Source organism: Meleagris gallopavo, chromosome 2 (genome assembly GCF_905368555.1).
Source record: "Meleagris gallopavo chromosome 2, MGAL_WU_HG_1.1, whole genome shotgun sequence".
In the NCBI taxonomy this organism is placed as follows: domain Eukaryota; kingdom Metazoa; phylum Chordata; class Aves; order Galliformes; family Phasianidae; genus Meleagris; species Meleagris gallopavo.
The window spans coordinates 76,793,172-76,817,572 of record NC_139405.1 but is presented as its reverse complement, the minus strand read 5'-3'; the positions used below and the strand labels follow the sequence as shown (position 1 = coordinate 76,817,572).

The 24,401-nt window shown below is 41.9% G+C and overlaps 1 protein-coding gene across 17 annotated transcripts in view; it reads right to left on the bottom strand.

Moving 5' to 3' along the window:
- SNAP91 (synaptosome associated protein 91) overlaps positions 1-23,000 on the bottom strand; it is a 71,331-nt gene extending 48,331 nt beyond the window's left edge. For 3 of the 17 annotated variants that reach the window (XM_085217699.1, XM_085217705.1, XM_085217703.1), the window contains exons 1-5: positions 22,365-22,860; positions 21,807-21,966; positions 3,369-3,511; positions 1,923-1,998; positions 247-349 (exon numbers count right to left, since the gene is read on the bottom strand). In XM_085217699.1, coding sequence (XP_085073825.1) covers positions 247-349; positions 1,923-1,998; positions 3,369-3,511; positions 21,807-21,936 — 452 coding nt within the window. In that variant the 5' untranslated portion in view covers positions 21,937-21,966; positions 22,365-22,860. The other 14 variants (XR_014881497.1, XR_014881498.1, XM_085217704.1 and 11 more) reach the window with 12 other exon arrangements.
- Between the last annotated feature and the right edge of the window lie 1,401 nt (positions 23,001-24,401).

Genomic DNA, 24,401 nt, shown 5'->3' with positions numbered 1-24,401 from the left:
TTCCGCAGGGTATCTTAGTGCAGTCTTCAATATTTGCCTTAGTACCCGCAGTCTTTCCTCTTCACCTTGTGTAATTTTAATCAATTACAAATGCCTAAGAAATTCAGCCATTTTGGTGTTTCATTGTGGCTAAACAAAAAAGTGAAGAATGAAGTCATTAAGAAAATAAAATTAAGCATAATGCCAAAAGCAGATTTTTATGGGTCAGGCAATCCAATCGATTTATGTTATCTAAATTTTGCTTACCCTTTCTTCACTCTTGCAAAGTCAAATGCCATTTGTCTGTAGGAAAATGCTTTTTCATTCAAGTATCTGCTATATCGCCTTATAAAGGCGGACATGTCATAACCTGTGCAAAAAAAATTTTACATTTAATTTTGCATTGTATGACATCTTCTTGTTTCTGAAGAAAGAAACCAGCAGTGTAGCATCAAAACAATCTACTACTACTCTCTACTACAAACTGATGCGCCCAATTCACAAATGGGTGGTTTCCTGTGGAAACCCGCCAGTGGCTCCAACATAGTTATGGGGTGACACTACTTAGTGGTGAAATTAGTTATCTCTCTGTAAATATGAAAAATGCCAGTTTAACAGAAAGTTTATGCTTAACTGCTACACATTTTCCAAGATAAAGACTGATCTCAAATTAAAATTCCCATTAATCAAGTTTTTACACCTGAGATCTTCAAGGTACATGATTGTGCAAAAAGCCTCAAACTTCAATGACATTCCAATCTAGAAAATTTCTGAACAGAATTACAGTTTAACCTTCTTTTTCTCTTGAAGTTTCTTCTTTAATTTACTGAAATGTGTATAGAAAGTAACTGATCATCCTCTTCAGTATTGGCCCCTTTTTGTTACCTTCCTTAAAATCCACATTCCTCAACTTCATAATCACATGTATTTTTCCTTAATATTTCTCAATACCGAGCATCTCTGCAAACTCAGGTTCATTACTACAATTTCTGATGCCACATCGTCTATGACACAGTGATGCGTTAACCATGAAACTCCAATTTAAGTTGAAAGAGCAGCAATGTACACAAAAGCATGCACTGGACAGAATTCACATTTGCTAAATACCACTACTACTAAATATGAAAACTGTCTTTCAGTTTGACAAACAGAGGTTTACTATTTTGGGGCTTTGTTCTTGCCCTATGTTACCATTTCTAAAAGATGATCAAGTCTTTTTTGGTGTCACATGCCTCCAATAAGAGATGGACAAACTTGGTATTGCTTTATTTTGCCTATAACTTTAGCATCCATGCATTCTGCATACATTCTACTAATATCCATAACAGCTGAAGAATAATGTTTTCTCTGTTCTCTAGAACAGCTACCATCAAACAAGCTTTTCCCTCTTTAAGTGAAAAAAACAAGAAGATTCACTAATACTTCAAAACCAAACTAGAAAAGCAGACTAGAAAAACTTTAGAGGAAGCAAGTACTTAATTTCTTGCTTGAGCATTTTAAGTTCTCTATTCAAAGCAGAACTAGGTAATTCCTCTGGTGTCATTTTTTGGCTTGTTTATTTGCAAACAAAAGACTTATGGACAAATGTTAAAAAGCACTGTGTCCCTAAACTAATTACCATTTAGGACTGAGTAAAATACAAAAAAAACTTAAATAATAAGTTGTTCGTTTTATCTTTAACTCACAGAGGAGTTAAGCAGATAGCATCCACTTTTTATGGAATTTTATAGTTTTACTTTTTGAACGAGGATTTTGCAGAAACTGAGAAACACTTTTGAAATGATCTTGCAGCTCTCATTTCACTTGAGCTCCTGTATTAAGTACTTCTGAAAATGTACAACTGAAGCCTTTTAACATTATTTGCTTCTTATGAATGGAAAAGTAAATTAACAATAGTATCTTATTTAAGATCTTATTAAGGTAACAGACAAAAATAGGCTTACCATGAGATCCACTTTTGTCCAGAAAATTGCTCAGGTTGAACAATGTGTTTCTAGATGCCAGGTACTGAATGAATCTCTGCGAGACAAAGTTATTTCTTATCACAGGCTATATCTGCAGACTTTCTACCTCCTAGCAAGAAGATTACTAGCTCAGTACCAGTAAACACACATGAAAACCCAGATTTTTGTGGTAGTCTACTGTATTTTTCTCAAAAACTTTTCCATCCATTAAGATTAATTATATTTAGCCTGAATCTCTACTGAATATCTTAATGCATAGGATACGTAAAAATAGATTCTATACAAAATATCAACCAAGAGGAAGGAGCAGTAAGAATAGCTAAGATTTATTTGCTTGTAAAACAGCATGTCCCAACTTCTCGAACCACCAGCCCTCAGTTTCAGCCAAGCTGATGGCCTAAGAACAAGTAGTTCTCACACTGAGAACCAGGGCCAACAGACTGAAACAATCGTGGAAAACAAATCAGAGTGGTGGCCCAAAGTTGGAACAAAAACATAGGACAGGAGGAAAAAGTTTACGCTGCAGCACCAGATAAGTTCATTGCAAGAAAATGCTTTATACATTGCTAGGAAGGAACTGTTTTACAGTCGTACTAATGCTTTTAGTTTTACACAGACACATCAATCTATCCAGGTCAATAAAAAGCAACAGCAAAGACAGTACAATCCAGAAAGCTACTGAATTGAATTTACAGGTCTAGGAAGAGTTTAACAGTCACTCTGAAAGGGCTATTTGGACGGTGCTACACACAAGCTCAGACAACAACTTTGATTCTCTAATGTCTTCCAGGCCATAAAAGGCCATTAATAGCAGAACCTATCACTACACACATGAGATGGGCCATCAAGAATGCAAAACCAGCACCAGAGCTTCTCCTTAGGTTTTGTCCATCATAGACAGAAGCGCCAAGTAGTCTTTAATTCTGCATAGCTCTACGTTCAGAGAACACATAAATTCTGTCATTATATTGAAGCATGCTGTTCCTTGTTCTAACTGTGCAGTTATGTAAATGAGAATGCAGATAATCAGCAGGCCTCCAACTTAAACTATAATGCTAAAGGTAAGTTTGGAAGCTTGCCTGTCATAAATAACTATTCTTGCCCTTTTTTCTCAGGTCCTTAGTGGTTCTGAGAGATGTCTTTCCAAAACTGAATCCCTACTGAATATCTTAATGCATAGGATACGTTAAAATAGATTCTATACAAAATATCAACCAAGAGGAAGGAGCAGTAAGAATAGCTAAGATTTATTTGCTTGTAAAACAGCATGTCCCAACTTCTTGAACCACCAGCCCTCAGTTTCAGCCAAGCTGAGGGCCTAAGAACAAGTAGTTCTCACACTGAGAACCAGGGCCAACAGACTGAAACAATCGTGGAAAACAAATCAGAGTGGTGGCATTTTAACATTTTAAGCTTTCCGCTTACCTCGTTGCCATGAACCATGAGATGATGCGTGGTAACTAAGGCTTTGAATACAACCACCCAGCTACTATTTGTTGCTCGCTCAAACAGTGTATCAGCCATCTGAGGAATATTCACATTTGTTTCATTAGTTGCTTGGATCAAGTCTGTAGGAGAGATAAAAGGAAGGTTTTAGGTGCTACAAATAAGACAAGTAAGTTTGCAGCATGGCCAAGCTCTTGGATCACCAGGCTGCAGGCCATGGCAGTGACAAACTGCAGATTCAGAGCTTAAGCTGTAAATCAATCAATCAATCAATCAAACAAACAAACAAAACCAGAAAATCTTTGAGGCTAGAGTGGTACAAGCTGACAGTGATGCCATTCTGGCTCTCCTTTCCAACAATTGTGTCCTGAGCTATGCCTCAGCCCTTCCCCATCTTCATCCCCAGTGATTGTGGGGTACAGAATACTACGTGACTGCTGCTTATGGGTCTACAAGGTAATTGTGGCAGTTCATTCTCTCTGGGTTAGATTAATAAGTATTACCAAATTCTTTGCTCACAGGTAGTATGTCAAGCACACTGAATCTAGCCATATCAGCAAAGACTTATCACCAGAAACAGATACTCTAGCCATCTCAGAGGTTAGAGTTTCATCAGCACGCTACAGCACACCTCCTAGAGTCTTTACGTACCTCTAGAGCAAAAGAGTACACTCACACATGCATTAAGACCGTCAGGAAAGAAAGCAAAAATGGATATGAGCTTCTACTAAACATTAAACATTCTACTAGACATTACACAGAAGAAATAAGATAACAGTGTACTCAGAGAAAGGGAACAAGAAGAAGATGTGGCTTTGGATCTTGTACATTAGGAAGGTGCACACTTGCACATGGCTGTGCCAGAAATTAAGATAAATACTTAATCACAAGCAGTAGAGCAGCAGCTTTCCACTAGCATTTCTACCCCACATCTACTATTAGGATCTTTGATTTGCTATGTTACTACAGATACTTGGTGAGTATCTGGCAATGACTGTTTACAAACTATTACCTAGTTTTGGGAACACAACTGCATACCACAACTGCATGACTAAAGCCTGTGCAGTGCCAGCCGCAGTCCTGGCAAGAGAAGACTTCACATAACAAAAACAGCACAAAACACAGAACTAACTGTGGGGCTGAGACTTAACCTTTGAAGACCTAACTAAAATAAGTTAAAAATTAAAAAGCTTAACTCCTAGACTAATCGGTAACTGTTACTAATGAAAACGCTCATATTTTCCTTTCCCTGAGATGGTAGTAACCATTGTTAATGATCTCCCACATGTTTCTCCCCTCCCTGCCCCCAGCTAGAAATCCTCATCTCGCTATTCAAGTCATTCAGTGACAACAGATGTTCTTCCTTACAAGCAGACGTGCACTTGTGTGACTGATCCTTGTACACCTCAACTACATGCATCTGCTGCAAACTCCTCAGTACTTCAGCACAGCAGTACTTGCGTTAACAATCGTCTTTTTCAATGAAAACAGAAATTGCAGTTTCTCAGTTTCCTGACTGTGGAGTGACTTGTTTGCAGCCACAGATAAGCAAAGTTCAGCTTTAAAGTGTTTGTTCATTTTTCTGTGTATATTTTGATTATTTGAAGCACCTTCTGAAATGTGCAGTCAACTTCTACAGCCTCAGTAATCCTACCCTTGAAGGAAGCAGCTCTGCAGTCTAAGTATTACAGTAGTAAAGTCACACTATTGAATGAAAGCACTCCAGGCTCACAATTCTCGTTGATCTTGCTGTAACAACAGGCTAATAATCTTTTATTCCGTAATGCTGATTAGTGCATTACAGAAGACTTTGGTCGGTAAAGGCCTAAAAGCAAGTCACAATCTCCTTGCTGTCTGTTCACCGCATTCAGATGTTTTATTTCAGACAAGCATTTGCCTTTCTCACAAGGGAGACGTGCATCACATTTGCAAGCTTTCAGTCTTAAGTTTCAGTACGTAGCTCACTATGGGGAGTGGAGATATACGCTGTGTGTTCCATCTGTGGGTGTTAGGTAATGAAACCATGGGGGGTTTCCACCCACAGTACTGCCATCAGGGCAAGCTGCAATGCACGATCCATATGTGCTGCTGCAGCACTGCTTCTAAGCCACTCTGTCAATTCTGATCCTCTCCTTAGTGCTGGGTGGTACAGCATTACAGCCTGCAGCTCTAAATGTTTTAGGACATGAGTAATTACAGTGTGCTGAGGAGAGAGGTATGATTATATTTAAGCGTACTTCTTTCAGTGAGCAAAAAAGAATTAAACAACACATGAAGATGCTGTGTGCCATCTGAGTCAGGAGAAAAAAAAAAAACAAATTGAAAAATGGGTGAGTTATCTAGTTAATTTTTCCAAGGCTGGTTTCCACTCAGCTATCATAAACAGAATTAAGGAATTCTTTTCCCAACACTGTGTAAAGTCTCCTCTTAATTAAGAATTGTCAGCGTTTGGCATCGCTGACAAGCACAGCTGAATTTATTCAACTCAGAGTTTGTTTTGTGGCTAATTGGAATTTCAAGGCAAGAATCAGCAAAACTAATTTGCTTTCAGCAATCTTGGGAAGAACAGGTATGAGGAAAAAGAAAACACAATTAAAAAAATCTAGAAGCTACATTTTTTATTAAGACACAGTGATCCAGAGATTTACTGTCAGGACACAAGTCACAGGTGGATTTGTTAATATGAAAGAGATAATAAAAACTACTAGCTGTAGAACAGCACATTAGAAGCAATATTAAATAGTCCTGCAATGTTGATTCTGTCTGCTATACAGAGAAGTAGGATGAATGAGGATTAAAGATACCTTCATGATGAATTTTCTACTACTGCGGGCATACATATCAAATACACTGACAGCTCATTCCCACTCCCAGAAACTAAGTTCAGATACAAGTTACATAGTAAAAAAATGGGAATTCTACAGCAATCACAGAAGTGCTTTCAGTGATACTCTCAGGTCTTCACTCTTCAGTGATTTTGTATCTCCTTCACTTGAATTCATTTGCTTACTGCAAAGGACTAAATTACCATTGCCAAATCACAGAACATGACTTATATTTCTTCTCTTCACATTTTGCTAGCTGATATTTTAACACTCAGTCAGTGTAGAGATCCTTTTTTAAATTATACATTTCATTTGAGTTGAATATACTTTTCCAGTTAAGTCTTCAGATGCAAATTTAATATACAAAAGAAAAAAAAAATCATAAGAAAGGATAGCAATTGTTCTACATCAAAACTTAAATCTAAACACTAGCCTTTAAACTCTTTGACTAGACCACTTTTTGACCCAGTCTTGGGATATTTGCAGTTTATTCAGGTAAGAGAAGCAAGGCTAGAGTATGATCAGTAGGAGGGTGGCCAACAGGGCAACTGAGGGGATTATCGCCCTCTGCTCTGCCCTCAGGAGTGTGTGTACTGTACTGTGCCCAGACCTGGGGCTCCCAGTACAGGAAGGATGTGGAACTGTTGAAGAGGGTCCAGAGGAGGTCACAATGATGATCAAAGGGCTGGAGCATCTCTCCAATGAAGAAAGGTTGAAGGGGCTGGAGAAGAGAAGGCTCTGGGGAGACCTCATTGTGGCTTTCCAGTACTTGAAGGGATTTTACAAGCAGGAGTGAGACTATCTTGTTACACAGCCTGATATTGACAGTACAAGGGGAATGGCTTTAAACTAAAAGACAGTAGATTTCAGTTAGATTTTAGGAATAAAATTTTTACTTTTACAGGCAATGAGGCACTGGCATAGCTGACCAGAGAAGCTACGGATGCCCCATCCCTGGAAGCATCCAAGCTCAGGTTGGATAATGCCTTGGGCAGTCTGATCTACTGGCTAGCAACCTTGCCCACAGCAAGGGGTTAGAACTTTAAGGATCCTTCCAACCCAAGTTCTGTGATCCTATAACTGCTGCATCTTATCCAATGCACTTCCACACAATCTGTACCCTTCCTTCCCCACCTCAACAAGGCTTTAAGTTGTATGGAAAAAAAAAAAATAGTAATAATCAAAAAACCCTATCTCATTAACAATATTAAATAAGTTGCATTCAATTTCTGTCCTTTTCAGAGGCTCAAGTGCGGCTCCCTTGGAAAGGAGAATGTAGAAACCAACTGCCAGGCAGTGTTCTACTAGATTTGAAAAGGTGCAGCCCTAAGTTGCTTAGTTTTTCTAACTACTAAAAATGCAGAAGAGGTGTGATATACTGTCTTAAAAGAATTCTTGTCACAAGCAACTTCAAGTTCCATAAACTATGTATATTTTCTGTATATTTTCTACTTAAAATTAAAGTGCCCAAAATGTATTGCTCTACTGACCATGGGAGAATGTTTTGCCTTTACTTTTTACATTTGAATTCTCTCCTTGAAAGTAATAAAACAGAAAGATGCCATTCAGCCCAGACCATGGCAGCAGCAGATTGGTCAAGTGACTTCACAGTAGGAAAAGCCACAATGACTCAGAATAAAAACTTCTTTCTTCAAAGAAGTAGGAAGCTCACTCTTGAACTTCATTTGTATAGAATTCACTCTAATTTAAATGCCAAAGAATTTGTCTCAGGTAAGGAAACTGGATCAGTAAGCAAAGGGAAAGAGAAGAAATCTCTACCTCCATCTCCCCTTCCTCTCTTCCTGAATGCCAATTTCAGCCCTTCTCTCCACATGACTCCATCCACAGCTAGTTCAATAAATACACACACTTTTCCAAAGACAAATACTGAAGAGTTTTCCTTGTTTCAGTAGGAAACATCAAGTTATTCTGGAGCTGAACACATCACTTCAGCATTTTAATGACTTACACAAATAGCAGCTGAGCAACACATCGCCTTTGTACTACATTTCTCAGGCAGCTTTTAATAGTTTAAAATATACAAAATGCCACTTGCATTTGGTGGACATCAAGTGATAAGGTTAGTTCACAAAAGTAGTTGCCTTGGAGAAATGCCATTCCACAGCCTATCTTAATATGGCATACTGAAAAAAAAAAAATACTGCCATTAGAAGGAGAACGCCTTCTGCTAACCACTTGACCAATAACATTTTGCATAAAAAAATAATTTTTGTCACATATGGCAACACTCATACCTCATTCTACAAGCCAGCTCCTTCACCAGTTCAAATCTGGAAGCCTCAACCAAAATGCACATTCAGTTAGAGAAGGAAAACAAAGCCATGGCATCAGCCAATCTTCTCCCAAGCCTTCAAAGCATTCATTTGATTTCCTGTCAAGTATAAGATTGTTCTCTCCATCCATGCAAGCATTAAAGCCATCAACCCATTGGTCACTGTACTGCACTATACAGAGTCCTAGATCTTGCATGATACACAGAAATAAATTTAGAGGGAATGTACTGTTGCAAGATAATTTCTGAGGATAAAAGTTAGCAAATTTTCTGTTAAGTTTACTGCTGTAACTGAATACCAGGACTCCAGCTGTGGCCTGTGATTATCCTTCCATGAGGGTGAATAACACCTAACATTAAGCGTTGGTTATATCAATTTGTAACTCCTATCACTTGGCTGTTTACTGGACTATCAATAACCACCAGCAGCAGCCTTCAGCCAGAACACCACAAATACACAATCCTTCTTCTTCCAGTGTGTTTGCCACATCAGTATGGGGTCATCTGCTGTAATTTCTGCCCTCCAGCCTTTTATAATTAGCCTTTACATGTGGTGATCCTAAAACCCAATCATACCTGGCAGAAAGTGGTAATCAATAGAGGCATGGTGCACAAGCTGTTTGAGTTGCTACACTGCTGTCATTTTTATGCTGAGAAGAACAAATTCTCTTTAGTGCTCTCTACCCTCAGATGATCTGTCTTCCTCAGAAAAAGCATTTGCTTTGAATAAGCCTGTAGAAGTGTAAATTACACTAGACCAAAAAAGCAGTTTGTAATCCACTACAAATGTGAATTAGCCTTGAAATACATTGGAAGGAGCCTGATGTTTTAGCTGCATTATTTAGCTTCTGTGTACTGAAAGATTAAAAACCTAGGGCGGAGATTAGACAACATACAAGCAACTTCAGTGCCATGTATATTAGCTATTGATGAATGCTAGAAAAAGGTCAGCTGAGTAGGCAACCCAAGTGGCTGACTAGTGTGGCCTAGTGTTCAGTATCCAGGCCACATGTTCTCAGCTGCTTCAGTGGGATTCTTATTGGAGTCCAGCTACTTCTCAATGGGTGTCACATGATGATATAACCTTCAGTATAACGCCTGAAAATAAAACAAGTAAGACCAGAGTCCTCACACTCCACTGAACAGACAAGCCACCAGCAGCTGAAAATGGGATGAAATTCCGAACTGCAAATGAAATGCTCACAACTGTGCAGACAGTCTTGTTGGATACGTGGACGTACCTAAAGGAAATAGATACCAAGTGATGCAAACCCACCCATGTAGTCAGTGCAACAGCATGCAACTCTCCTCGAGGCACACTGAAGCACAGCTGCATCAGCAAGTAATTTTTAACACCAATGGAATCACTTCAATCCATTTTGTCTCACATCTGCAATGCAACAAATAAAAAGACAGCAAGACTTTCTAAAAGCAGAAGGCTGTCATATATGAGTGCTGCACCTTAAAAGAGGTTTTAGAAAGCTGGCTGATATCCTTTAGGGTTAGAAGGAGCAACCTCTCTGTGATAAAAGAACAAATACAACAGGATGAAACTAAACATCCAGTTCCCTGAAGATCATTCCCTTGCATCATAGCAGTTTAACAAGAATCTTCTGCTTCTGCAGCTTGAAGCTTTTCACATACTGCACATCTCTCAATGCTAAAAAAAAAATAGTTGCTAATCTCAATGGAATATCCACCTGAGAGGAGGATGCAGTTAGGACTACTAGCATTTAAAATAAACTGACAGCAATAAGTTGCTATCTAACAGTTCAAAGCCACCACCATATCTGGAAGATGCACTTGCCACCGGCAGTGGAAGTCTCTTATCAAGTACTGAGAAGTGAGAAAGTTGGAATCTGTCATGCAGGCTTAAATCCAGAAAACAAACCTTCATGCAGAGGCAGATTTCTAGACTGAAATACCAGGAAGTGTCAATTAAACTCCTGTGCACACTGTGGAGTTGAGGTTTTGAAAGGTAACTTTTCATAATACTGCCTAAGCATTTTCCAGCTTCTAAGTAAACAACAGGAAGTTTTTTGCCCTCACGTATCATAAACACTGTAACTTTTGCCTGGTAATATTCCTGCCATTCACAAATAACAAAAGAATATTTGCATAAAGCTAAGCATAACCAGAGAGACTCACCATGGCTTAGAATGAAGAAACACATCAGAAAGTCACAGGCAAGGTTCACGTATGAAAATTGTGCTCTGTTTTAGAAGCTAGAAATGAACCATTGACTCGTGATAAATTGTACTTGTTTTCAAATACTGGCACATGAGATATGCTGACTTCCTCTGGCTTGCTGCCCCTTAGCAGAATGTACGTTTCCCTGTAAATGCATTTGGATGAAGCTATGAAACTCGGATTAAGAGCTATAGGCACTATGATTGCACTTTGGATTCCAGAGTCATGCAGTAAGATCCAAACCTAAGTCTCCATTTGAAAAGGTTGGGTTTTAAAACTCAAAGGTTGCTAAAGAACTAATGTAATGATTTCTTAAAGTCGGTGTCTATATTCAACCTCCACATAATGAGAAACAGCAGCTTTCAGAGCCAGGAAACAGGCCAGCTGGCTTCCCCCTTTCATACAAGTCCTACACTCTCTAAAATGAGAAGTGAAAGAGTTCCTTTAAAAACAGTTTGAACTCCCACTTAAGTGCATCTATAAGGGCTCTTTTAATTACATGTAAAGATGCATGCTCTAGCTAGAGAAGTCTTGCATCATGGCAAGATCACTTACGTCTTATGTTGAGGACCTCCCCACAAACTTGTTGACTTGAATAAAATGTAAGAGTATGGGCGACAAGGCACTATGTTTTATTCATGTTTTGAGCAATCATGTCTTCCTCTCATTTCTACAGAGTACCATTTTAGAACATTCTGTAAACTATCAGACTTAAGAGATACAAAGAAATTATGCCAAAGGCACTAAGAGCCTGCCAGTCTCTGCAGGCTAACAGCTGACCATCTGCTATGGAAGCATCCACTGCCGTTATGTCATCCATGTCATCCATGCTCATGCCAAGTCGAGATCCAGTTTGAAGCGATCAAGTCTACTGTCAGTAGTCATGCCACAGTTTGTCCTGCCTCTTTAACACAGTGCAAAGTTTAAGACACTTTCTTGAAAGGACATGTTTCTCCAGTCCTTTAAAGAGATGGTAGAACAATCTTAGCTCAAGTAGACACCAGCCTCTTTGAATCTGCCCTTATCACCGTTCTACATTTCAGCTATATCCTCATCTCCTAAATAGCTAGGGAAGGGAAAAACAAACAAACAAATCCATGTCTTCTTTTTCATTCCTTCTTTAAGTATATAAAGCCACCTTGGCAAAACACAGCTGAATCATTTAGAGCTCTGTGGCCCAACTACAGCATCGGGAGCTCCTGCCAACCAGCCATCTACCTGTGGTAATATTGTATATTGGCTTGCAACCAAAAAAAAAGGGTTGATTGTCACCAGTTATCCTCAAGCTGCAGATGCATCCTGGTAGTAACTTGCAGTTCTCAGTTCATATTAGAAGCACAGCATACTTTTTGGTGGCCTCCAACCATGACCATGCCTGTATACTCACACCATCCCCCTCCTCCTCCCCAAAGCAAGAAATATCATACACATTTGATTTTTATCAATAACTAGAAAATAGACTCTAGCAAAGGCAATCAACTGACACAATGTCTCAGCTCAAATGGCCAAATTATGTTACAAAAAAACACAACAATAGCATGACATAGGGCTTCTCAGCATACAATTCCTTTCATTAAACTAGAATGAGATATAGATACAATCTAAAAAAAAAAAGCATAAAATCACGTTACCCTGGACAGGGAGGAGGAACAGGAGGGTATTTAGATTTGGTTAGTCTGGGAGTCAGTAGTAATAAAGTATGCTGTCTCTTGCTATATTGTGCCTACTAATAAGCTGTAAGCCTCAGATGCCCTGTGGATTCTACCATTTGCCAGCTGCACAGAAAACACCGTATTCCATGTATATTCCACAGGCTGACATCCAATACCCTCCGTGGAACTAGTTAGGCTGCTGGTATATTGCCTCTCTGGTGGACTAAAACTGTCAATTACTGCAGCAAAAATCAGTTTCACAACCTGAAGAGGAGAATTTTTATGAGTGCAAGCAGCCTACTGACTACTAGTCATAAACTGACTGCTGGTTACAAAGCCAGGAGGAGCAACTGACACACTCACTGAGACCTGAAGAGTAACCTTCTCAACAAGGGCAAGTATAGAGTTCTACAGCTAAGGATGAATAACCATATGCACCAGCACAGGTTAGGGACTGATCGACTGGAAAGGAGCTCAGCAGAGAAGAACCTGGGTGCTTCTGGTGGACAACAGGTTGTCCATGAGCCAGTAGTAGCCCTGTGGCCAAGAAGGCTAATGGTATCCCAGGGTACATTAAAAAAAGCATGCCCAGCAGGGCAAGGCAGGTGATCCTCCCCCTCTAGTCCGCCCTGAGAGAGGATCTTACCAATGCTTATAAGTATCTAAAGGATGGGAGTCAAGTGGATGGGGCCAGAGTCTTTTCAGCAGTGCCCAGTAAGCAACGGCACAACAAGGGGCAATGGGCAGAAACTGGAACAAAGGAAGTTCCATACAAACATGAGGAAAACCTTTATTGCGGGAGTGATGGAGCACAGGAACAGGCTGTCCAGAGCGCATGTGGAATCTCCTTCTCTAGAGATACTCAAGACCCACCTTGATACTTTCCTCTACAACCTCCAGCAGGGAATCTGCTTTAGCAGGAGGCTGGATTACATGATCTCCAGAGGTCCCTTCCAACCAGTATAATTTTGTGATTCTATGAACCCACCTTTTCAAAACTTACTTCATACTGTTTTTCAGAATGTTTTGTGACTGAATTAAATACAATCAAAATAGTAAGATTAGAAGTATTAAAAACAGTTTTAACAGTCTACCACGTGGTTTGCAAGACTTCAGAAAAAGCAGACACAGCCATACCCCACAAAGTGACAAGCTAGCCTCTGCCAAGTACTGCCTTCTAACAGTTGGCAACATCGGTTTTATTCAGGTTTTGTATAAGCCATCAAGCCCTCATCCAAGCAAAATTTTGGCCAGTAGGGAAGCTAAGCAACTATACTGAGTCTGAAGAAGTGGGATACTCCAGTGTTCACTTACCAGCTTCACACTGCAATCTTACTGGTACTACTGACCAAAGAGGAACAAAAATACTGTTGCAAACCCTCTGCTAAGGATCAGTGCCTGCAATGATCCTAGGAATGCTTCTTATACCATATCATTTGAGTTCAGGGTTCAGACTAATGCTATATGACCCACTTTTTTCTGTACATTGGAAGCCTTATGCTGAGACTCTGACCCTGATTTCCCAGTTTGCTTTTAGTCCTTGCTGTTCAGTTTTCATGGTATTTTAAACCCAGGCAGAATATTGTTCCTAATCTGCATGCTGTGTATTGAAGTTTGATGATTCAAGTTTCACCAGACGCTTACTGGTGTGACTTCTTTTGTGTCTGTGGTATTTTCCCCATGCACACACCAGAACTTGTCCTTTTCCGCCCTTATCAACATTCTGATCTGTGCCTGGAAAATAAGCTCCAAAAAGGAACAGCACATGTTAAGTTAATGATACTGTTTGGTACAATTGACTCATCTTTAGACTATAGAAAGACTAAGGGATGCCTTCAGCAATACCATATGTCTGCAACTGACTGTGGGAGATCTTCCATTTTTTTTCCTTGAGGACTAGGGGATACACATGGCACAGTTTTGGTAATAGAGGAGCTGCAGGCGTGACCTATGTGAGAAAGGTGGTCTCTTTCATGGGCTACAGGGGATATCTGATCCAGCAGCACCATGAGCCTCCTGCTCCACCTCTGACGCTGGTGTTCCCTTTGCTGATTCTCACTTTTTCACTGCCTGTCCAGCACTTCCTGCCCCTTCTTAAATGCATTTTCCCAGAGGTGCATCCATCTCAGCTTCTGGGGTCAGCCACGTCCTACAATGGGTCTGTGGTGGCTGTATCTGGCCCAGGAAGTTTCTTCTCACCATGCAGACACCCTGCTGCCAACACCTTGCCATGGACATCCAAGACTGAAGGAAAGGTGAAGTGCAAAACGTGTCAGTTATCTCAAGTATCTTGAAAACGAGCAGAAAAGCACCATATGCAGGTGTACCTCCACTATATTACCACCTCCTCAGAAGGAGAGACTAATAGTACAACAAATTCTTCTCTTTGATTACAGTTTTCTCTCAATTCCAAGACTAGCAGCTCATCAACCTGCCAGTAGGCTTCAAGATAGGAGAGGACACCAGGTGGGGAAGTATCACCCACCACTGCCATTTTCTCCATCCAGCAATAAGCACTCAATAGCATCCAAAATTCTGTGTGCCCTTCAGAGTTATCTCGACCGCAGTCTACTTTTAAGCACGTCAGAGGATCTTTCAAGAAACACACGGGACCACTCCACCAGAGTACTTTCTTGAACACTACACAGAAGTCTTCACTAGTGGGACAGGCTCAGGTAAGATGCATACAGAAGATGAACTTAAGAGCCAGGTCAAGAAATCATACACACAGATCAAGTCAAACAACAGGAAATAAAAGAACAGATTTTTATTTTTATTTTTTAATTATTGCTTTTGTCAATCACTGCAGCCCAAGGCTGGATGGGTCACTGTATTATTGCTCTGCTCTTCCAGGAGAAGAAAAAAAAAATAAAAACCACACACCTTTTTCATCTGTGCAGAATCAGAAAATACTAGGCTTCATTTATATAAAGAAAAAGTAGCCATATCGTACTGACTATTTCAGGAACTAGGGACCACAAAGAAAGCACAAAAGGCATGACTGCTGCATTATAAAGCTCTACTGACAGAAGTCATTACAGCAGAAAGGCCCAACCTGTCCCAGAATTGGTCATTCATGACCTTGGCAAAGCATCTCTAACAGAAGGATCTTGACTGTTGAAAATAGACTAAGAATATGTCTTCAGTGGCAGAAAAGCCATAGGGAGGGAGGGTAGGACTAATGAATCTAACTTTATCATGTTACGCTGTTTGGATAAAAGGACGTTTAATATTACCCTATTTACTCACTCTTCTGTCTCCTGTCCTTCTCCTTAGTCACTGCACCATAAGAAGACAGAACAGTTCAGATGCACAAAATTGAGTGATCTTGATCATGTTTCTTCCTCTGAATCCTAACTCAAACTCAAGCTTCTATCCAGGCTCAAACATATTTTTAAGAATTATTACTTGGCCAAGTCTTACCTTAATTAAAAGGGAAACCTTTTCTTGGTACACATGCCTCAAAAACAGTATTTAAATGAGGCAAGGATGGGAACAGAGGTAATATCCTAGGAATGTTCAAGACTAGCTAAGACTTCCTATTAGCTCCCTTACCCATTACAGCTGTTTGCACTCCTACTTAGAGATCTACACAACTTCAAGCTAAACATGTCTACAAAACCGTTTTGAGACAGGACATGAGCTAAGTCCACAAAAACAGAGTGCTATTCACCACAGAGTGATGATGACAACTTTCAGGGGAAAAAGGTGCTAATCTGTTATCCACTACTGAATGGCCTACTAAAGTAAAGAATCGCATGCTTTGAATGTTTATTTTCTGGTGAGAAAGAGAGACTCATTGGGATGACAAGAATAAATTCACAATTCTATAGAAGACTATATCCGAGCTGAGACAACAAAAACAAGACATTGTACTAAAACTGATCTTCATTGAAAGCCATTTCATAAGTATAGAAACTGATAAATTATTTTTTTATATCTCATTGTATCTTATACTGTAGTGATTTCATTAGTAGAGTGTGAAGGATAAAGCCTGGTTTGTGCAGAGATTCACTTCTTGACAATTTTTTGAGAATAATTCCACAGCCATCCAGACAAAGCATCACCTAGACTGCAGAGCAATGCAGCATAGCTCATATGTCTGTGCTACTCCTTTCAGTAAGAGACCACAAGTGCCAACAGATCTGGAACACTCTCCAAACCACCTCAACAGCAAACAGCTTCTGAAATACACACTTCGTTTAATGACAGCGGCACTGATGCAAGGAACTGAAAACAGCACAAAAGCCATTCAGCTAGAGAAACGTAATTATGTAATTATACATAGTAGTACCTTGTACCTTTTTCTTTACTGAGCCTGGGAGGAAAACTTAGCCCACTGCTTTTGGTAAATCACCATTTCTCTTTCAACATTAGAGACCACCTTAATTCAAACTCATTAGGTTATCCACACAGTTTGCAGGATACAGGCAAAAACCCTTCAGAGACAAGTACCCGTATAAGCAAAATACTGACACCAGCCCTGCATTTCAGTTGCCAACAGGATTTAAACTATATCTCTTTTCAGAGCCTTTGTCAGCCGCAAACAAAGAGGCAAAATTAGACTTGAGATGCAAATACTTTTCTATTTCTGCAATATGCACACAGGTCATCTCCACAGTCACAGAAAATTCCATCTTGATCCTCATCTTCACTTTCACATTTCATGAAAACTCCCAGCTTTTGATCAGCCCCCCGGAAGGGCTTCGATCTTACAAAAACTGTTTTGAGGAAATCAGGAGACATTACATGGTCTTTCTAAGCCATGTGAGACATGATATTAGACACTCCAGAGCTTCCTCCAGCTGCAAAATAATTCACTGACAACATAAGATAAGGAAAATTCCAACTATTCAGATCCTTTTCAGAAAAAGGAACTTGTTACAAACAACCACAGATGTAACAGCCTCACTGCTTTCCACTTCACTTCCCTAACTGACAGATCACTGGTCTGTTTCTCAGCTAAATCCTTATAAGTAGGTCTGAACAGAGCTCCTTTCATTTTATTTTTTTTTTGGATCTGTATGTGTTTTAACATTTGAAAGTCACGATATATCCTTTCTCTGAAAACTTCTCCCTGTTTATGCCTTCGGAGCCACCATCATTTAAGACTGGATGCTTGCTTTGCCTGCCCCACCACCAAACCCCCAGCGAAGCATTAGCACAGCTTTCATAACAACACTGAGAATGAAGCGTCTGTGCTGTGCATGAGTGTCGCCCTCACAGCTGAATGACCACATCTCATGTATCCTTAACGTATATATATCACATCCACAAATTCCTCAATAGCCTTTTTCACTGCTTCAAAAATAAATGCATAAATAAAACCACGCTGCTAATCCTCATCTAACCATCTGAGTGCTTGCCTCACTTGCCATATCTTACTGCAATTTATTTAATGCAACACAATTAGCAGAGGGAGACGAATCAATATCACCGTGCAAACTTAAAGGCCTCTGTTGGAATGAAGGAACTACAGGAGGGGCGATACCAGTTTTTAAATCCAAAAGGATCAGAGCTCTGATGTGCTAGCTGTAGTGCCTGGCCCCAAACCGTCACTGCATCCTACATTTATGCTTCTTTCCCCCCCACAGGCATTTGGGAATTTGTTCATTGTATGACTTCCAGCAGAAGTTCTTACTGGTATGAGAGCTGGAATTCAAAAAAGTGGTAAATGTTACTAATGAATGTAAGCAGCCTATTCACACTTGGTACTTCTTCCTTACATAACAAGTCTGTGCAGCACCCAGAGTCCATGCCAAAGGACAGCCACAATGCAGCATCCACAGCAAAGCCTGCACTTGTAAGCTGAACAAGTACAGAAAGCCACACCAAGGTAAGCATGAAGCAGCTTAGCTTTCGTTCACACAAAACACTTCATTATACTTTTTTCCCCCCTTCCTCGTGCACATGGATTCACACTCAAATCATGCTTTTTAACCCTGAGAGCAACTTCCCTCTACTTAAGCGCTATTTACCAAAAATTAAAAAGAAACCAAACCAAACCCTCCACACATCTCACCACCCACTGTCTTTCTGTAACCTCCAGAGCTAATGCCTTCTGTAGAATACACGAGGACAGGCATCGTGTCCCATCCTCACAGGACTCGTGTTCACTGGTTGACCTTTCCACTTCATTTACAAAGCTCAGCTGCTAAGCGGGACACTGGCAGGTAGCAGCCAGGTGTCATGTCACACAACCCAAGACACTAAACACAATTAAAGCGATCCCTAAGGACGCAGAACCACTGTGCTGATAGTAGAATTACAACTTTTAATAACGCACTGTTCCAATCACCTCATATATCGTCTCTAGTACCTACAGCCTTCATTGTCAAAATCCTTCACACCTCAACTCAGAACTTAAGGTAAGTTTTGCCTTCCATTCCCTTCCCCTGGCCCTCCTGTTCTACTTATCTATCAGCAATGCAGCCAGCCACACAACTTGGAGCACAGCCCCTACCCACAGCATTTCCTGCACGCAGCCAGGGGTTGGGCCTCTGGTTCTCATTACAGCACCAGGCCCATCCTGACACTTTCTCACAAGATACATGCCAGAGTTCAAAGAGCTGCTTGACAATTCACAGTGCTGAGAAGATGTCTCAGGTTTAAGAGTCTGAGAATACTTTATCTTCTAAAATATGAACCTGATTTTCATTTATAGCCCGCAATTTTGAATGTGTGCATCTCCCACTGACAAGATTCTGTCTTTAATGATCCCAGATAGTTAAATGCTCAACTAATACACACAGCCTAGAAAACAAAAGATAAAATGAACAAGGACTTCTTCAATCACAAGGAAGTGATTTCCTTCCTTCCTCATGGGTATCTCACATGTAGGTGGGCAGGAAATGGCAGGGAACCCTACAGGCTTCAGTCTCCCCCAGTCTCATTCCTGAAGTAATAATATCCAATCAATATCCAAGCGCAGACCTTTTTTCTAGACCTCTTTTCCAGACCTCATTATAGCACTGGTAAATTATTTCTACCACACTTCTCACTTCAATCCTACCTATTCCAGATAGCACTTTTACTTCTCTACAGATGTATGCATACACATGTGTGTGTAGAATATATACACATTAATATTGCATAGACACAGCATGGTTTTAATTACAAGAGCCAAGCTTTTTTCTTTTTCCCTTTTAAAGCTAAAGCTTCTAGTAATAGACACAGTAGGACTGGCCATACACAGCCTACAGATTGAGAGGTGTCGACAGCTACCAAATATCAACACAGGCGATATCAATAACCAAGAAATTTATAGTCTGTGGATTATCTACACTCATCAGAAGATTTTTTACTAACATACAAGAAAACAGGGGAGATTACATGACATTAAGACAGCAGATCTATGTTAACAACAGTTTATGCTCAAGTCAGTTTTCAGTCAATGGTGCTAAATCAGAATCACAGAATGACTTAGGTTGGAGGGACCTTAAAGTTCATCTAGTTCCAAATCCCTGTCATGGGCAAGGCTTCCCCCCACCACACCAGGCTGCCCAGGATTCCATCCAACCTGGTCTTGAATGCCTCCAGGGTTGGGACATCCACAGCTTCTTTGGGCAGCTGTGCCAGTGCCTCACCACCCTCTGAGTAAAAACTTTATTCCTAATATCTAACCTGAATCTCCCCTTTTATATTTTAAAGCCATTCCCCTTTGTCTCATTACTATCAGACCATATAAATAGTCAGACTCTCTCCTGCTTGTAAGCTCCCTCCAAGTACAAGAAGGCTGCAGTGAGTTCTCCCCAAAGTCTTCTCTTCTCCAAGCTGAACAAGCCCAACTCTCTCAATCTTTCTTTATAGGAAGGGTGCTCCAGTCCTCTGAACATCTTAATGGCCCTCTTCTGGACCAGCTCCAACAGCTCCACATCCTTCCTGTACTGGGGGTCTCAGGCTTAGACTCAGTACTTGAGATGGAGCCTCATGAGGGCAGAGTAGAGGGAAACAACTCCTTCCCTCTTCAAGCTTATCACCCCTCTTTTGATGCGGCCCAGGATATAATTGGCCTTCTGGGCTGCAACGGCACACTGCTGGCTCATGTTCAGCTTCTCGTCCAACAGAATCTCTAAGTCCTTCTCCACAGGGCTGCTTTCAATGAATTCTTCTACTGACCTATATACATACCTGGATTGCCTCAACTTAAGTGCAACACCTTGCACTTGGCCTTTTTGAACCTCTTTAGATTCCCATGTGCCTACTTTTTGACCACGTCCAGGTCCCTCTGGATGTCATCCCTTCCTTCTATTGGGTCAACTATACCATTCAGCTTGGTGTCATCAACAAACATGCTGAGAATACACTCAGCATCTCTTTGCCATATACACAGAGCACTGGACATGGCTGAAGGCTGACATGCTGTGTTCCACCTGAAAGGCTAGCCATGAAATCATTAGCACTAAAATCTGTAATTATTTTCCAGAACTAATACTACGTCCTTTGAAGAAATATAGTATCATCAGAACTGTGTTTGCATGCACCTGCACCAGCATTACTTGATAATGGAAGTAACCAAGAGACTTCTTGATACAATACAGAACTTATCTTCTCCTTTGAGTGTTTTTTATCATGCGTTTCAAGCATTTAAAAAAAAAAAAAAAAAAAAAAAGGAAAAAGCACTTTCAGGCATCATTAAAACCTGCTGTTGATATCTTGCAACCAAAGCTGGACAGTTTCTATGGTGAACAAAGCCAATTATCATCATACAATTAAGTACCTTCACCATCCTAACTCCTTGGTGTCTCCAAGAAGGGCCTGACAGTTGAGTGGGTTGAAAAGAAGGAATTGTCAAGACAAAGCATAACAAGCTCATTGCCTTTTAAGAAACATTTTGACTTCAACCTTGTTTCATGCATTAACCAGCTACAGCGAGTCCAGAACAGACAATAAATCTCTGAAACAAAGCCTCTAGCCATCCTCAATAAAACATGACAGAAACCACCAGGCAGACCACAAAGCTGCTATCAGATGTCTAAGACCTCAGCACCTGCTCTTACCCTCTCCAAAGGCCGTTCCAATCCACAGCATACTGCTGACCACTATGCAATCACCTAACCTCTTCAGAAGGCCTCTATGGAGAGGCCATACTTCTGGCAAAGCATTTATTTGTTCCTGCTAGGCCCCACCAGGGCAGGGGGAGGCAGCGGCAGGCACGTGCCATCCTACCATGTGCACGACCCCCTTCCCAGGCTGGGGCTGTGCTCTGCAAGGTGCGCTATGCGCTGCCTTTCTAGATGAAAAACAAGAGGTCAAGAGGAAAAAAATGGCTGAAAGAGTGGTATTATGCAATACAAGAAGAAATGCAATAATAACTCATCATCTCCTGGAGATTTTTCACAGCCCTTTCCACTCACGAGCTGGATTACAGTAGCAAGCCAGAAAGCCCAAAGCCACATCCCAGAGGGCCGCAAGCTCAGCCCCGGGTCTTCACTGAGGATACAAAAGGGATGCTTACAGTCCAGGTGCTTCTTCTTGGGCCCCATCACTTCATGCGTGGTGGCTTTGCAGACGGCTCTGGCTACGGCCGATCCCGTAACGCTGTACTGAGCAGCTGCGATGCGATCTGTCAGCGTCTGACCCGACATCTTCGGTTGCCGTTAGTGCCGCTGCCTGCTCTGCAGAGGCAGAAAACACGCGAGGGGAAGGGGCTCGCGGGCTGCGGGCCGTGGGGAGGCGGGGGCCGCCGCACAGAGCTCCTCCGGCCCCCCCGCCCTCCTGCGCGGGCGTTCGCCTCGCCAGACAATTCCAGAGCGGCTGCCTGGGGCAAAAAAAGGGCGATTTCAGACACTGCGGGGACAGGAAAAAAAATAAGGAGAATAGAGGGAGACGGCACAAACCGAGAATGAGGGCCGGGGTTGGGGGGGGTGGGGTGGGGGAAGGAGAGGAAAGCTCACCCCCACATCACCTGCCCGCGTCCTGCCCCTCTCCGCCTCCTCGGCCTGCCCGCTCCCCCCGCCCCGGGAAAGGGACGCCATCAGCGCCCGGGGGGGGGTCAGGCAGAGCCGGCACCGACCTGTCAACGCGTCCTTCCCTCCGTCCTCCGGCCGCCGCCGCCCAGAGCCCCCCCCCCGGCACCGATAGTTCCAGGTGCGGGGCGGGCTGCCCCCTCCTCCCGCCGCCGCCGCCGCCGCCGCCGCCGCCGCCGCCGGGATGCGCTGGGCGTGCACGGCCGGGAGCCGCCGCTGCTATTTCCAGCCTAATCCTCCCGCAGCCTAATCCCCGCGCGACTGCCGCAGCAGCGCCGCCCCCAGCCCGGTGCAGAGGGCGGAACGCAGCCGGCCCGCACGCCCGCCGCAGGTCGGTGGCCCGGCGCGGTCAGGTGACACGGCGTTGAGGCGGACCGTGCTGAGCCGGGCCGGGCCGGGCCGCTCGGTGCCGCCCGGGGAGCCCCCCGCCCTGCCGCGCCCCTTAAAGGAGACGCCTAGAGAGTGCCGGGGGGCTGCGGGTTTCCAGCGAAAGAAAAATAATAATGATAAAAATAACAGCATAAGTAAGTAGAACCGAAAGAATAAAGAACGCGCAGCACCTTGTGCAAATGGGGAAGGCAGCAAGAGCCGCCGATGCTTCTTCCTGTCTCTGCGGTACGGTCCCGTGGTTAAGCTTCGAAATGATTCACTGAGACATCCCCAAACTGCGTGCAAACTGGGCTTTAATTACAGCCTGAAGCTGTCAACGGCCCCGGAAAGATTCTCAGTTTGTTACTGAAGATATCCTAAGGACCGCGGTTGTTGCGCTGGGCAGAGCGCGTTGCCACCACCAGCAGCAGCTCCGGGGGGGTTGTATGGTTGAAGCCCAAGCGAGCATTGTGCGGAGCCTTCGGAAATGTGGTGCACATGGATTAGCATACATTGTCTGAACTTAGTTCTGGAGTAAAGTGATTACGGTGGGTGGGGTCTAAGCGGGATGGTGCTGGTAGCAATTACATTGAGCTGCTGTAGGAGCGAATTCAAGAAGACGACGTGTGTTGTTAATTACCCGACTACAGCAGTGTGCATAGCCGGCACTGAGTCCGTGCATAGGAGACGATGGCTGGGTCGTGTTGTATGCAGACACACTGCAGCATTTCCATTCATTGCACCAGGAGCACAGTGCTGCCTGGGGACTGTGTTCCATGACAGTATGAAACAGCAGCTTTTTCACTACTGCTTTTTTTTTTTTTTTTTTTTTTTTAATGTAACCACTCAGAGGTTTTTTAAGTTGGAGGTAGCCTGAAAGCTTGTTGAGGCAATGCTCCGAAGTTCCAGTTCCTTTTCCTATGGGAAATCACTTCTGAAAAAAATAAAATAAAATAAAATAAAAAAACAGAACACTTCAGGTGGTGTTTGTGTGCCCTGAAGAAAGGTGCTCAGCCCCTCCAGCTCTCAATATGAGCCAAACAGCCTTCCTTTTGCAGAGTGCATTGATTCTTTCAAATTGCAAGACTGAAATGTTTTCTCATGCACAGTGTTGGAATTTAATTTGAAAATACATGTCACATATGTCAATAAGAAGTGTTAGGAACCTGCAAACTTTGAATGTTCTCGTATTTGAGAATTTGACCCTCGTATACGAGAATCTCACAGTCAAACAGTGGGTGTCCGTAGATGCAGTGTTCAACTTTTATAATAGAGAAGGTATTTAATTAGTGGTGTAACTTGTTATTAATGACCGCTGTGCATATCCTGAGCCGAGCTTAATGTAACAGCCATGACTCTTTCTGAACCAATCCATATCACTATTAGCAGGTTCAGTCACTGAGAAATCATGGCTGTGTCACCAAAACCATGGCTGTTCATACTCACCTCTTTTTATATTTTCATATTGTCAAAATACTTAAGCAAAAGATACTATAAATTTATATTACTGACTTAAATGTATGTTTTGCAAACTGAGCTTAAAAGAAAGGAATGATGAAATCATCCAAAATTTGTGTGATAAGCTGGCAATTTTCTGGGTTAAGAACTGGAGTATGCAAAAAGAACAATTTGCAAGGTTTCATAAATGCAGCAGTACAGAAGCATTTTTTTTAATATTAAATTAATTTATCTCCCACTACTTGCATATTCAGCAA